Source organism: Oryctolagus cuniculus, chromosome 1 (genome assembly GCF_051225735.1).
Source record: "Oryctolagus cuniculus isolate XC-2025 breed Fujian yellow rabbit chromosome 1, ASM5122573v1, whole genome shotgun sequence".
Lineage (NCBI taxonomy): Eukaryota > Metazoa > Chordata > Mammalia > Lagomorpha > Leporidae > Oryctolagus > Oryctolagus cuniculus.
In genome coordinates this window covers 79367028-79380474 of record NC_142867.1, presented here as the reverse complement: position 1 = coordinate 79380474, position 13447 = coordinate 79367028, and the positions used below count along the sequence as shown (strand labels likewise).

Here is a 13447-nt window from a genome sequence, read left to right as displayed (position 1 = left end):
TTAGGGTACCTTTTTATCCCCATTCTCACCAGCATTTGTTATTTTTGAATTTGTAGATGATAGCCATTCTAATGGGTATGAGGTTAAATCTCATTATTTTTTTTAATTTGCATTTCCCCCATGGCTGGTGATCCTGAGCCTTTTTTCATGTATCTGTTGGCCATTTGTATTTTATTCTTTGAAAAATTCCTATTCCTATCCTTAGTCAATTTCTTAACTGAATTGTTTCTTTTGTTGCTGTTGCATTTCTTGAGTTCCTTATATATTTTGGATATTAATCTCTTATCAGGTGTGTAATTTGCAAATATTTTCTCCCATTCTGTCATTCTGCTTCTTCACTTTGTAGTGTTTCCTGTGCTGTGCACAAGCTCTGTAGCTTGCTGTAATCCCATTTATCTATTTTTGCTTTGATTGCCTGTTCTCCTGGAGCCTTATTGAAGAAGTCCTTGCCTATGCCAATGTCTTTTAGTGTTTACCCTTTGTTTTCCTTTAGAAACTTGATGGTGTGAGGTCTTAGTTTAGATACTTGACCCATTGTGCATTTATTTTGGTATAGAATGTAAGCTACAGGTCTTGTTTCATAACTACTGCATGTGGCCACCCAACTTTCCCAACATCACTTGTTGAAAAAACCGTCTTTTCTCTAGGACATAATTTTAGCTCATTTATCAAATATTAATTGGTTGTAGGTGTGTGGGTTAATTTCTGGGGTTTCTAATCTGTTCTGTTGTCCTCATGTCTATGTGCCAGTAACAAGCTGTTTTGATCATAACTGCCCTGTAATATATCTTCACATCTGTTATTGTGATGCATCTAACTTTGTTTTTATTCTTTAAGATTGCTGTAGCTATTTAGGTTCTTTTGTTTCTATAAGAATTTTAGGGTCTTTTTTTCTAGATTTTTAGAAGAATGTCCTTGGTATTTTGATTGAGATCTCATTGAATTTGTATATATATATTATAATATATATTTGTATATAGTATTGACATTTTGAATATGTCAGTTCTTCCAATCTGCAAACATGGATGATTTTTCCATTTTTTGTGCCTTCTATGTTTTGTAATTTTCCTTAATATTTTGTAATTTTCATTGGAGAGAGCTTTCATGTCCTTGATTAAATTTATCCCAAGTATTTAAAGGTTTGTGTAGCTATTGTGAATATCACTGATCTTACAAGTTCTTTCTCAGCCATGGCACTGTTTGTGTATACAAATGCTATTGATTTTTGGGTACTGAATTTATATGTTACAACTTTGCCAAACTCTCTTGTGATCCAGGAGTCTCTTAGTGGAGCTTTTTGCTTCCCCTATGCATAGGATCATGTCTTCCGCAAACAAGGATAATTTGACTTCCTTCTTTCCCATTTCTGTCTCTTTGATTTCTCTTCTTGTCTGATGGCACTGGCTAAAACTTCCAGAACTATATTGACTAGTAATGGTGAGGGTGGGCATCTTTTCTGCTTCCAGATCTTAATGGAGGTGCTTTGAGCTTTTCCCCAATTCAATATGATGTTGCCTGTAGGTTGTCATAGATTGCCTTGATTGTGTGGAGGTATGTTCCTTCTGTACCCAATCTGCTTAAGGTTTTCATCATGAAAGGATGTTGTATTTTATAAAATGCTTTCTCTGCATCTATTGAGGTAATCATATGGTTTTTATTCTTCAATTTATTAATGTGATACATCACATTTATTAATTTACATATGTTGAATCATTTGTGCATCCCAGGGATAAATCCCACTCTGTCCAAGTGAACAGTTGTTCTGGTGTATTTTTAGATTTCATCAGCCAGTATTTTATTGAGGATTTTTTGCATCTGTTCATTAGTGATATTGATCTATAGTTCTCTTTCTCTGTTGTATCTTTTTCTGGTTTTAATTAAAGTGATGCTAGCATCATAGGAGTTTGGGAGAATTTCCTCCCTTTCAATTGTTCTGAATAGTTAATGAAGGATTGGAATTAGTTATTCTTTAAAAGTTTTGTACATGGAGCTGGCACTGTGGCACAGCGTGTTAAAGCCCCGGCCTGAAGCTCCAGCATCCCCTATGGGCGCCGGTTCTAATCCCGGCTGCTCCACTTCCAATCTTGTTCTCTGCTATGGCCTGGGAAAGCAGTAGAAGATGGCCCCAAGTCCTTGGGCCCCTGCACCCACATGGGAGACCTGGAAGAAGCTCCTGGCTCCTGGTTTTGAATCATCGCAGCTCCAGCCATCGCGGCCATTTGGAGAGTGAACCAGTGGATGGAAGACCTCTCTCTCTGTCTCTTCCTCTCTCTATAACTCTGTCTTTCAAATAAATAAAATAAATTTAAAAAAAAAAGTTTGGTACAATTCAGTGCAGCCATCCAATACTGGGCCTTTCTTTGTTGGGAGGGTCTTCATTACTGATTCAATCTCCATCTTCATTATTGGTCTATTTAGGTTTTCTGTGTCTTCATGCCTCAATTTAGGTAAATGATAAATTTCATGTGTCCTGAGATGTATCCTTTTCTTCTAGATTATCCAATAATTTTTTGGCCTATAGCTATTCGTAGTAATTGCAGATGAGTCTTTTCATTTATGTTATATCCTTTGTAAAATTTGCTTTTTCATCTCTTATTTTAATAATTTGGGTCTTTCTTATTTTTTATTGGTTAGTTGAATCAATGATTTATCAACCTTGTTTGTTATTTAAAAAAACTTTTCATTCCACTGGTCTTTTATATCTTTTAAACTTAATTTTGTTTATTCTTTATTTTTAATAATTTCTTCCTTCCTACTATTTGAGGTTTGATTTGTTCTTATTTTTGCAGGCCCTTGAGATGCATTGTTAGATCATTTATTTGTTGCCTTTCCAATTTTTTGATGTAGGCACTAACTGCAACTTTCCTCTTAACACTACTTTTGCTGTATAGCATACGTTTTCATATGTTGTTTATGTTCGTTTTTAGAAATTTTTAATTTCAATTTTGATTTCCTTCACGACCACTGTTCATTCAGGATCATGTTTTTCAGTCTCCATGTATTTGCATATTTTCTAGTTTCTCAAGTTGTGAATTTCCAGCTTCATCCCATTGTGGTCAGAAAAGATACATGATATGATTTAATTTTTTTTTTAATTTTTGAGACTTATTTTATGGCCTAGCATATGGTCTATCCCAGAGAGAGTTCCATGCACTAATGAAAAATATGTGTATTTTGTAGCTGTGGGATAAACTGCTCTGTAGATATCAATTAGGTCCATTTGGTCTATAGTGTAGGTTAGCTCTGTTGTTTCTTTGTTGATGTTTTATCTAGTTGATCTGTCCATTGATGAAAGTGGAGTGTTGAAGTCCCCCATTGCTATTGTATTGAAGCCTGTGTCTCCCTTTAGATTCATTAACATTTGTTTTAAATTTCCAGGTACCCTAACATTGAGTGCATGTACATTTGTTATGATCACATCTTCCTGTTGTATTGATACCTTAATCATTACATAATGCCCTTTGTCTCATTTAGCAGTTTTTTCATTGCAATCTATTTTTTCTGATATTAGGATGGCTACTCCTTCTTGTTTTTGATTTCCATTAGCATGAAATATCTTTTTCCATCCCTTCACTTCAATCTGTGTGTATCTTTATTGCTGAGATGTTTTTCTTCTAGGCAGCATGTAGATGGATCTTGTTCTTTTAAATCCATTTAGCTGATCTCTGTCTTTTAATGATGAATTTAGATAGTTGACATTCATGATTCTTATTGATAAGTAATTTCTTGGTTCTTCATTTTTCCATAAATATTCCTAATTTTTTTGTTTTGGATTTCACTTGTGCTTACTACTGCCTTTACATTCTTCCATGATGCTGAGTATCTTTTTCTGTTCTGTTATTAGCGCATCCTTAATTTTCATTGTAAGGCTGTCCAGGTGACCGATTCTTTCAATTTTTGTTTATTTTGGAAGGTCTTTATTTCATCTTCATTTATTAATGAGGGCTTTGCTGGGTAAATATTCTGGATTGACTTTTTGCATTTTTTGTTTGTTTGTTTGTTTGTTTTTTTAATGAGTTGGGATATGTCTCCTCATTCTCTCCTAGCCTGAAGGGTTTCTTAAGAGAAATCAGTAGTCAGTCTACTTGGAGATCTTTTCAAGGTAATCTGGTGTTTCTCTCATGCATGTGTTAGAATTTTTTTCTTTATGTTTTCTTTTTGAAAGTTTAACTGCAATGTGTCATGGCGAAGATCTGTTTTTCATTATGTCTATTAATTTTGTGTACTTTTTGTACTTGAGTGAACCTATCTTTCTCCAATTTAAGAAAATTCTCTGTTATTATTTCAATGAATAAATCTTCTAAGCCGTTCTATCTCTCCATACCTTCAGAAACTCCTAAGACATATATTTTGTCATTTGTTGGTATCCCATAAATCTCAAACACTATTTACAGTTTTTCTAGTTTTTTCATTCTTTTTTTTTTCAGTGGAGATATTTCCAAAGATAGTCTTATAACTGAGATATTCTTTCTTCTTCCCCATCAAGTCTGTCATTAAGGCTTTCCATTGTATTTTTATTTGACATATTGAATTTTTCATTTCTAATATTTCAGTTTGCTTTTTCTTTAATATTTCTTTCTCTCAGCAGAATTTCTCATCCCTGTCATTATGTATTTCTTTAACTCACATCATTGCTTCTCTGTGTCTTTGAGTAATCTTACCATCATTCTTTTGAATTCCTTTTCTGGAACTTCATCAGTCTTCATCTTCACATTCTAATATTGAAATGTTGTTATGTTCCTTTTGGGGAGTTATATTGTCTTCCTTGTTCATGTTTCTTGTATTTCTACATTTATTTTTACATATCGGTAGAACACTTGTTTGTTTTTCTCTTCTGAAGGCTTTGATCTTTGAAATGTGCTTGGATGCCTTAGTGGAGTGCCTGCTCTTTCAATGGATAGCAGAGGTGTCTGCTGAGTGGGGCCAGGGAGCAACCAGTTCTCAAGGGTGGGGCAGAAGTCCAGAGTGATAGCCAAGTTAGGCTTGCTAGATATCCTCTGTCAGCTTGGTGATGTATGATTGCATCAGCTGGCATATTCATAGTACCATCCCCTCTCTGTCAAGGTAAACAACATGCCCACAGTGCCTGTGCACCCAAAGCACTCAGGTGCACAAGCTGCACAAAGGATTGGTTCAAGCCTCTGGAACCAGACCCAGTGATTGCCCAAAGACACAGGCACACCTCATGCCCTATCACAGAGTCATAGGGTTCTCACAGTCACAGGGCACAGTCCTCCCACAGTCACAAGGAACAGGGGATCTACTCTAACCGCAAACCTCCCCATCCATGAAGGTAACTGCCCCATTCCTGGTGCCAGCTGTCTGCCTGAGGCCAGAGCCTTGGTGGGCTGAGGGTAAGGAGCAGTGTGCCCTCACTTCACAGACCTGAGTGGGTGCCCTTCCTTGTGCCAAATCTCCAGACCAGACTCAAAGTCAGTGGGGACCACAGATTTACCCCTCCAACAAAATCCACCTGTGGTATATGGGCTGAAGCAGCCTCCACTCACTTTATTAATAAGATGGAGTTCCTCCTTCTGGTTGCTGGGTTTGTTGGTGGAGGGGGAGGGGAAGAAATCAACGTGCCCTTCTTTCATGAGGTTAGGTGGGCACCCTGCCCCCAACCAGCAATTCAGTCTGGATTAAAAGTCAGTCAGTAGGGACTGCGAGATTCTCCCTCAGACAGTATCATCTGAGGTGTGCTGACTGCTGTGAGTTCCTCTCACCTGACTCCGAGAAGATGGCGTCCCCGCCAGCCACCAGCTGCAGGAGGCTGGCAGCGCTTCCTGGCTGCACAGTCCCTGCTGCTCCGTGGGATCTCTCTTATTTCTGTAGACTCTGCACTGAAAACTTCTCTCCAATTTTCCCCTGACAATGTGGTTCTTCCCCTGGCTTTCTAGTATCTTCCTGTGGTCAAAGTCAGCACCTCTTTTCCTTATTTAGCCATCTTGCATCTCCTGGAAATTGAACATTCTAAAATAAAATTATTTGGCACTGATTTAATGTAGCCTAGTTTAAGGCATTATTATTTCTAATGTTCCCCATCTTTGAGTGTTATAAATACATTCATACAAACTGCAGTTTCAAAACTGGCTTTGATGGATTAATTGCTTTTGAATAGATTCCTCTTCTATAGTATCTTGTCAAGTACTTGAGGAAATAATGCACTAAGCTGTTCCTCTTTGACTTTTTGGTTTTCTCTACTGTAGGTTGGGAAAAAGTAATTACTTTCTCTTCTGCTAATTGGGCTAGTTGGAGATTTCCACTAACTTTAACAATAGCACTGTTATATATAACCCAGAATTCAGAATTAGCTGCAGTTGAGGGAATTTACAACTTTCATAGAACAAGTGGAGATTAAAGAAAAAAGAAAAACTGGGGAAGACAAATGAGGTTTTACCTTTACGCTTGACACAATTTTAAGAACAAGCCTTACAGCTAATCTCCTCTGAGGTATGAGAATGAGAGAAGCTGTGAAATTGGGTAAGATGGACTTATTTTATTCTTCTCTCATCTATGCTGTCTTTATTTATTGTATCTTTAATAGAGGAGAGAAGGAGCATCTCTCATCCGTCATGTTAGTTAGGAAATGCAGGCTATTTTCCTAACAGTTAAAGTCGAGGCCATTTGCACCTTTGTTCTAAATACTGCTTTTATGATTAGAGCAGGAAGGCAGGGACCTTAAATTGTTCCGCTCAATTCGTCTTACGCGTGATAAAAAAGAATGCCAAAAAGGTCAGGTGATATGACCCAGGTCACATAGCTAATGAGTGACAAAGCAAGAGAGGAGAAAAAGAGAATCTTGACTCCTCACTCCTAGTTCAGAACTGAAAAGTGCAGTTGAATGTCATTAAATCATATGAAAATCACATTTATCTATCTGAGATTGTAGAAATGTGGTTACTGCAAATTCAAGTGGGCCAGATCCACTTCTTATTCTTTAATGCATTGTAGTCTTCTTAAGGGGCCATGGGTCCTTTAGAACCTACACTGGCTTTGCCTTTTGAAAGGAGGTGTTAATTACCTTGGCAGCTGACATTCTTCTGGGAAACTCTGGGAGTTGAGGGAGGTTATCTTCTTTCCTCATTGCTGGGATTGCCTTGTTAACAGCATTCTGAGCTCTTGAATGTCCTTGTGGCCTGTCTTTCCCACAGGTCCTGATGGTCAGATAATGAGGATTTAAGGTCAATACAGAGAGAAGATTTCCCTGAGGGCTCTGAGCCAGGAAGGTTGGGTGGTCAAAAGGGGACCATTTCCAGACTCTCCTGGGATGTGTTATTTTTTTATAACACCTTGGAGTCTCATGAAAGCATCATCAGTTCTGGCTGTTTATCCACTCGTCCAGCTTTTTGGTGTCATTTGAAAAAGGGACTCATTTTTCAAGGATATTACTATTGGGATGATTCTGAAATATATTGAGAAGTTAACTTTGTTCTATTTAGTAACTACGTGACAAGGAAAGAAAATCTGAAAATATGTCAAAGTATATTAATGTCAAAGGACACTAATCTTACTGCCCAAGGAGACACTGAAGCACTAGCACCTACCATCTGTTAGCTATGTGACCTTGGATGGGCTGTTTCCAAGCCTCACATATTATCAAGTAAGTAGGCTGTACAGTAGTTAAAGTGCAAGGTCCTCTTCATAGTATTTCTGCTCTAATATTCAAAGCTTAGATGAACCCTCATTAACAAAAGGAGTTTATACTATGGATAAACCTGAGATTGGGGTGGGGGGATTTTGAGGGCTATCAGAATTGATAGAGAATCAGAGGAAGTAGGACTGTAGACAGAGTCTACCCCAGGACCTTGTGGTATTGTACTCTCCAGAGGAGGTTCATGTTATCACCCTGGGTTCTGTCTCTCCTGTAGCTTATGAAAAATTAAAAGTTGACTATGTCCATTGAATTCCCTTTACTTTCAGGTGTAGACAGACAGGTGTTCGTCTGTTCATTTCTTGGCCTATTCTACAAACATGCATTTAGTTTATTTACTGTGTCAGGCACCAAGATGAAGAAAATTCATTTCCTTTAAGCATTCCTGGAAATCCATAGTTTAGTTTAAGGAAAATAAGTATTTCAGAAAGAGTTTAAGATAATCAAGGCTGAGCATAAGGTGTACTGGCTTCATTTGCCTCCAGAGGAATGTAAATCATCAGTTACCTAGAGAGGAGAAAAACAGTATCCCTGATCATATTTTTTCCTGGTAATATTTCTAATGCATGTCAGTGTCTTGGATTTGATATGAGCATATCTCCATGTAAAATTTGTATCCATAGCAGAGATGAAAGAGATATAGAATATATATACAAAGATATATATGGATATAAATAATAATAGAGCAAAGTGATCCTTTTTTTTTTAGAATTATAACAAAGTAGAAGTCCCATTTTGTTGAATTTAAACCATATTTCCTTATAAGTATATATTTTGAAGAAAATGAATATTATTTTTATAAATTACCTTATAATAGAATGTTTTCCCTTTTTTGATAGCAACTATATTCCTAGTAGATGATTTGAAGTACATTTGTTTTGTCCTTGTCTAAACATCCAGGTGTTAAAGTGGTTTACTTTTCTCACCACCCCATCTTCATTTAATTACTTTTTATCTAATCTTTAACTAATTTACATTTAACTAATTTTTATAATAATCATTTTCTTCAAAATATAGACTTATACCCCATCTTCATTTAATGGCTTTTTATCTTCCTTTGAGCCATGTTTTTACTTCCTCATTACCTACTTTATATCATTGTGCTCATTCTTTTCTTTCTTGAGCTCTGTTGTATGAAGAGACTTTGTAATGTTTGGAAATTACCTATTATGAAAAACCCTTACTTGGATTTCAAGTTTTTGGTACCAAAATAAATGTTTTAGTTGGACTTTTCATGAAGTCCAACTTTTTGAACTTTCCCCCTATTTTGTCTCCTTGACATCAATTAAACTTAATTCTCTACCATACAGACACACCTGAGCCATTCTCAGGGTTACTTCTACCTATCATGCTTTGGAAAATGCTGCTGGTGCTTGGAAATATCATAGTATGGGTGGTTTATAAACAATAGAAATTTAATTTATTTCTCACTGCTCTGGAGGGTGAATCCTAAAATCAGGGCTCCCCAGATTCGGTATCTGGAAAGGACCCTCTGCCTGGCTCATAGACTTGTGTTTTTGCTACAACTTTACATGGTACAAGAAATGAGAACTCTCCTCTCTCTGGAATCTTTTATAAGGGCACAAATCCTACTCATGAGGACTCTGCTCTCATGACCTTTCACCTCCCAAAGCCCCCACTTTTTAATACCATCATTTTAGGGGTTGACATTTCATTAATTTGGGGAGAGACACATTTATCGCACTGCATTAGATTACTTGAAAGCTTAAATATGGGTGTTCTGCCACAATTTTCTCTTAACCTGATGGCTCAGAATGCTGAGCCATCCCTTCTGAATTCCCTTCTTTATAAACAAGAATCTCAGAAGTTATGAGGTGTTTATTTTTTCTTAAAAATCTAAAATATTCTGAGAGTCAAATGTAGTAAGGTTTGCCTTTTGATGACAAAGTATGAAATTTTAATGTTTGCCTGCGAGCTGCACAGTGTTTGCTGATTGATTCTTCTAGTGCTGATTCTTATGAATGGCAACAATATTCAATATAAATACTGTATTAGTGTATCTTGTGAGGCTTCACATGCCTCTTGGATTTACATTTTTCTTTTCCATCTGCAGAATCTTGTGGAAGCTGCTACTCATTTGCTTCTGTGGGTATGCTGGAAGCAAGAATCCGTATACTAACCAACAATTCTCAGACCCCTATCCTGAGTCCTCAGGAGATTGTGTCTTGCAGCCAGTATGCTCAAGGTAAGTTGTATGTCAGGTGTATTATCTGCAAGTGGCCACTGTTGGCAGAAGCAAAAGGATGGTATACTAGAGAGTAGTGTCTGTAGTCAGAAAACTTATGTGCAGGTCTGGCCTTGTCACTGACCTAACAGATGATTTCTCACGGAATTCAATTCACCCTGCAGCACAGTGTCATTAGTGTATATTGAGTAAGCACCACCTCTTACACATAGCACACCTAACAGTGCTGAAAACCCTGAGCAGAAGTAGATATAACCTCTATCCATGTAGCTTTGGGGTGACACACCAACGTGTTTTGTAATGTTAAGATTCCACAGCTTTTGAGCATTGGAGTTTCACTTCCAACCATAATTTCATTCCAAAATTCAATTTATATTAAGCCATGCTAATATGATTTCTCAGATAATTTTAAAATTCTGTACTTGGGGGGCCGGCGCTGTGGCTCACTTGGTTAATCCTCCGCCTGCAGTGCCGGCATCCCATATGGGCGCCGGGTTCTAGTCCCGGCTGCCCCTCTTCCAGTCCAGCTCTCTGCTGTGGCCCGGGAAGGCAGTGGAGGATGGCCCAAGTGTTTGGGCCCCTGCACCCACATGGGAGACCAGGAAGAAGCACCTGGCTCCTGGCTTCGGATCAGCACAGCGTCGTCCGTGGCGTCCATTTGGGGAGTGAACCAATGGAAGGAAGACCTTTCACTCTCTCTCTCTCATTGTCTAACTCTATCTGTCAAAATTTAAAAAAAAAAAAAAATTCTGTACTTGGGAATTCAGAACAAGACATGTAATGCATGTGTAAAGCCCATCTGCCATTGATTAAGGAAGAATCATTACCATTTTGAGGTTTTCTGCTGTCAACTCCACATGTGGCCACTGGAATGTTTCCCAGCTCTCAAAAACTTTTGCATCAAAATAAACATTACTTAATTACATTTTTCCAGAGACATTTTAAAGTACCTGCAAATCACTGGGCAGGAATGCAAGAGGTCGAAAGATGACTTGGTTGAGGAAGAGCTGTGGTGTGATGTCCAGTTATCTAGCAGTGACAATCATCTCTCATATTTCACAGGGAAGTAACTAATCTAAACCCATGAGGAAGGTGCTATTACTGTGTATCATTTTACAGATAAGTACCGAGAGGTGCAGAGAAGTTAAAGTCCTCATAGCTTTGGGTTTGAGGCTTCAGAGCCTCCTCATGTCACTATATGCCATGATTGCTTTCCATGTTGGGTGCTAAGTAAATAACTGTGCAGTTGACAGGGGTGGAAAACAGCTTATTGGTCAATGGATGAATGAATAAAGGAACATGTAAGCCAAGGACAACTACCAAGGCTAAGATATTAGAGATAATGGAGCACAGAAGAAAAAAACAGTAGGAATTGGAACACTTCTGCTGTACCCTTTTGTAATAAAGAGGTAATAAACGTGTTTGTTATGTATCCTTAGGCTGTAATGGTGGCTTCCCGTACCTCATCGCAGGAAAGTATGCCCAGGATTTCGGTCTGGTGGAAGAAGACTGCTTCCCCTACACAGGCACTGATTCTCCATGCAAAATGAAGGAGGATTGCTTTCGTTACTACTCCTCCGAGTACCACTATGTGGGCGGTTTCTATGGGGGCTGCAATGAAGCCCTGATGAAGCTTGAGCTTGTCCATCATGGACCCATGGCTGTGGCTTTTGAGGTCTACGATGACTTCCTGCACTACCACAAGGGGATCTACCACCACACTGGTCTGAGAGACCCTTTCAACCCCTTTGAACTGACTAATCACGCAGTTCTGCTTGTTGGCTATGGCACTGACCCTGCCACTGGGGTGGATTACTGGATTGTTAAAAACAGCTGGGGCACCAGCTGGGGTGAGAATGGCTACTTCCGCATCCGAAGAGGAACGGACGAGTGTGCAATTGAGAGCATAGCAGTGGCAGCCACACCGATTCCTAAATTGTAGAGTATACCTTCCAGTATTTCATACAAGTCACCCATCATAACAGGGGATTGATTTCATAACAGACTTGACTTTTACAGCAGCGTTTTCAGAAACTTGCATACAGATTTCTATGAAGATTTTTGCTTTTAAAGTGAAACTACCTTTTATTTTAATATACCTTCCCATCAACCACTGTTCTACTTTTTCCTAAATACTCGAGTGGTGGTGAGCTGTGAAGTAGTGGATTTTGCTGATAATTTGTAATTCAAACAGATGTTATATTTTTAAAAATCTATATGAAATTACAGGCTTGTTTTTAAATTGTATAAATCACAAGACAATATGCCAATGATTATTAAATTCTTATAATGCTTTTTTATGGATGTTCAAGTGATATGTGTCATAGGATTTACATGTGTGCTTAAGATAATTTTTACCATTGATTCCTTCATTTAGATGCGTGTATGTCATCTATGTAGGTATATATTTTAAAAAGACAAACATTGGAGGGTATTTTAATTAAAAACAAAACTATGAACTTTATCACAGATAAAGCCTAGGGAACTGTGAAATCACCCCTAGATATTTTATAAGCCAGAGGCCATACCAAAAATAAGGATGGCTCAACTTACTGTGGTGTGTATCTTACATTTTAGAGATTTGGATAACCTTTATTGAGTGAGCAGTAATAGCATAAGGAGTGGACAATTAACAGCTCAAATTTTGCATAGCTCTTAGGAGTCTCCAATGGGTATTCACAGTAGTATGAAACCTCTGCACCAAGTAAACAGAAAACATCTATTAGAAATAATGTGACAGGCAAATTAGGCAGATCTTTGTGAACAAGAACCACAAACTTTTGGGATTGCAAGGAACCATAAAGCTCACACAGTCTAATTCTCTACACAAATATGGAGACTGAAGCGTAGAAAGAGGGCAAATAACTCATCTTAGGGCACATATGTAGTAAATAATGGAATTATGATTAGAACTTAGATCTAAATCCAATTTTCCTTGAGTATCCTAGAACATCTAGTTTCCATCAAAGTGTCCATATTCATCGGGGAATTCACCAGGGATATTAGCTGCATAGTTGGAAATTTTATCTTGACCTTTTAAATCTCAGAGTATGTTATTAACTTCATGTATTTTTGCATTGCAGTTCACTCAGGAGCATGTCCTGGGCTTAAAGGGGTGGCTTTTTGGCCTCCTGGCATGCTGTCACATACCATTGACACCTCACTGATTGACAGGCAAAGCCAGGATTTTTATCACCTCCAAGATATATTTTCTTCATTAATGTTACTGATTGAATGTAATTTTAGTCCTACATTATGCCTAGCATTGGTACTATGTGAAAAGGTAAAGAGACTTTTGAAAACAAGCATAAATTTATTTTTCGCTAAAATGTATGAAAATACTACCTGTCAGCACAACAAACAATATTTTATTTAACATGTAAATCTGAGTTTATCCTCTGGTTTTCAAGTTGGACAACAGTCAACTGACATCTACAATGGAGACTTAGGGAAATACATGCTTTGGCATGATTTTATGAAGACCTAGGTTGAGCTCTTGAGTAAAATCATCACTGTCATTATTCATTGAAACTAGGAAATGTGGGAATGCCAAATGCAATGGTAACCTGACCAGCTATGTAAGAATCTGG

The 13447-nt window shown here is 37.8% G+C and overlaps 1 protein-coding gene across 1 annotated transcript in view; it reads left to right on the top strand.

Annotated features, from left to right (window-relative positions):
* Positions 1 to 12157, top strand: part of CTSC (cathepsin C) — a 48347-nt gene extending 36190 nt beyond the window's left edge. Inside the window, exons 6-7 of the mRNA XM_002708644.6 lie at positions 9726 to 9857; positions 11297 to 12157. Coding sequence (XP_002708690.1) covers positions 9726 to 9857; positions 11297 to 11799 — 635 coding nt within the window. The 3' untranslated portion in view covers positions 11800 to 12157. The remainder of the gene's footprint in view (positions 1 to 9725; positions 9858 to 11296) is intronic.
* The last annotated feature ends 1290 nt before the right edge of the window (positions 12158 to 13447 follow it).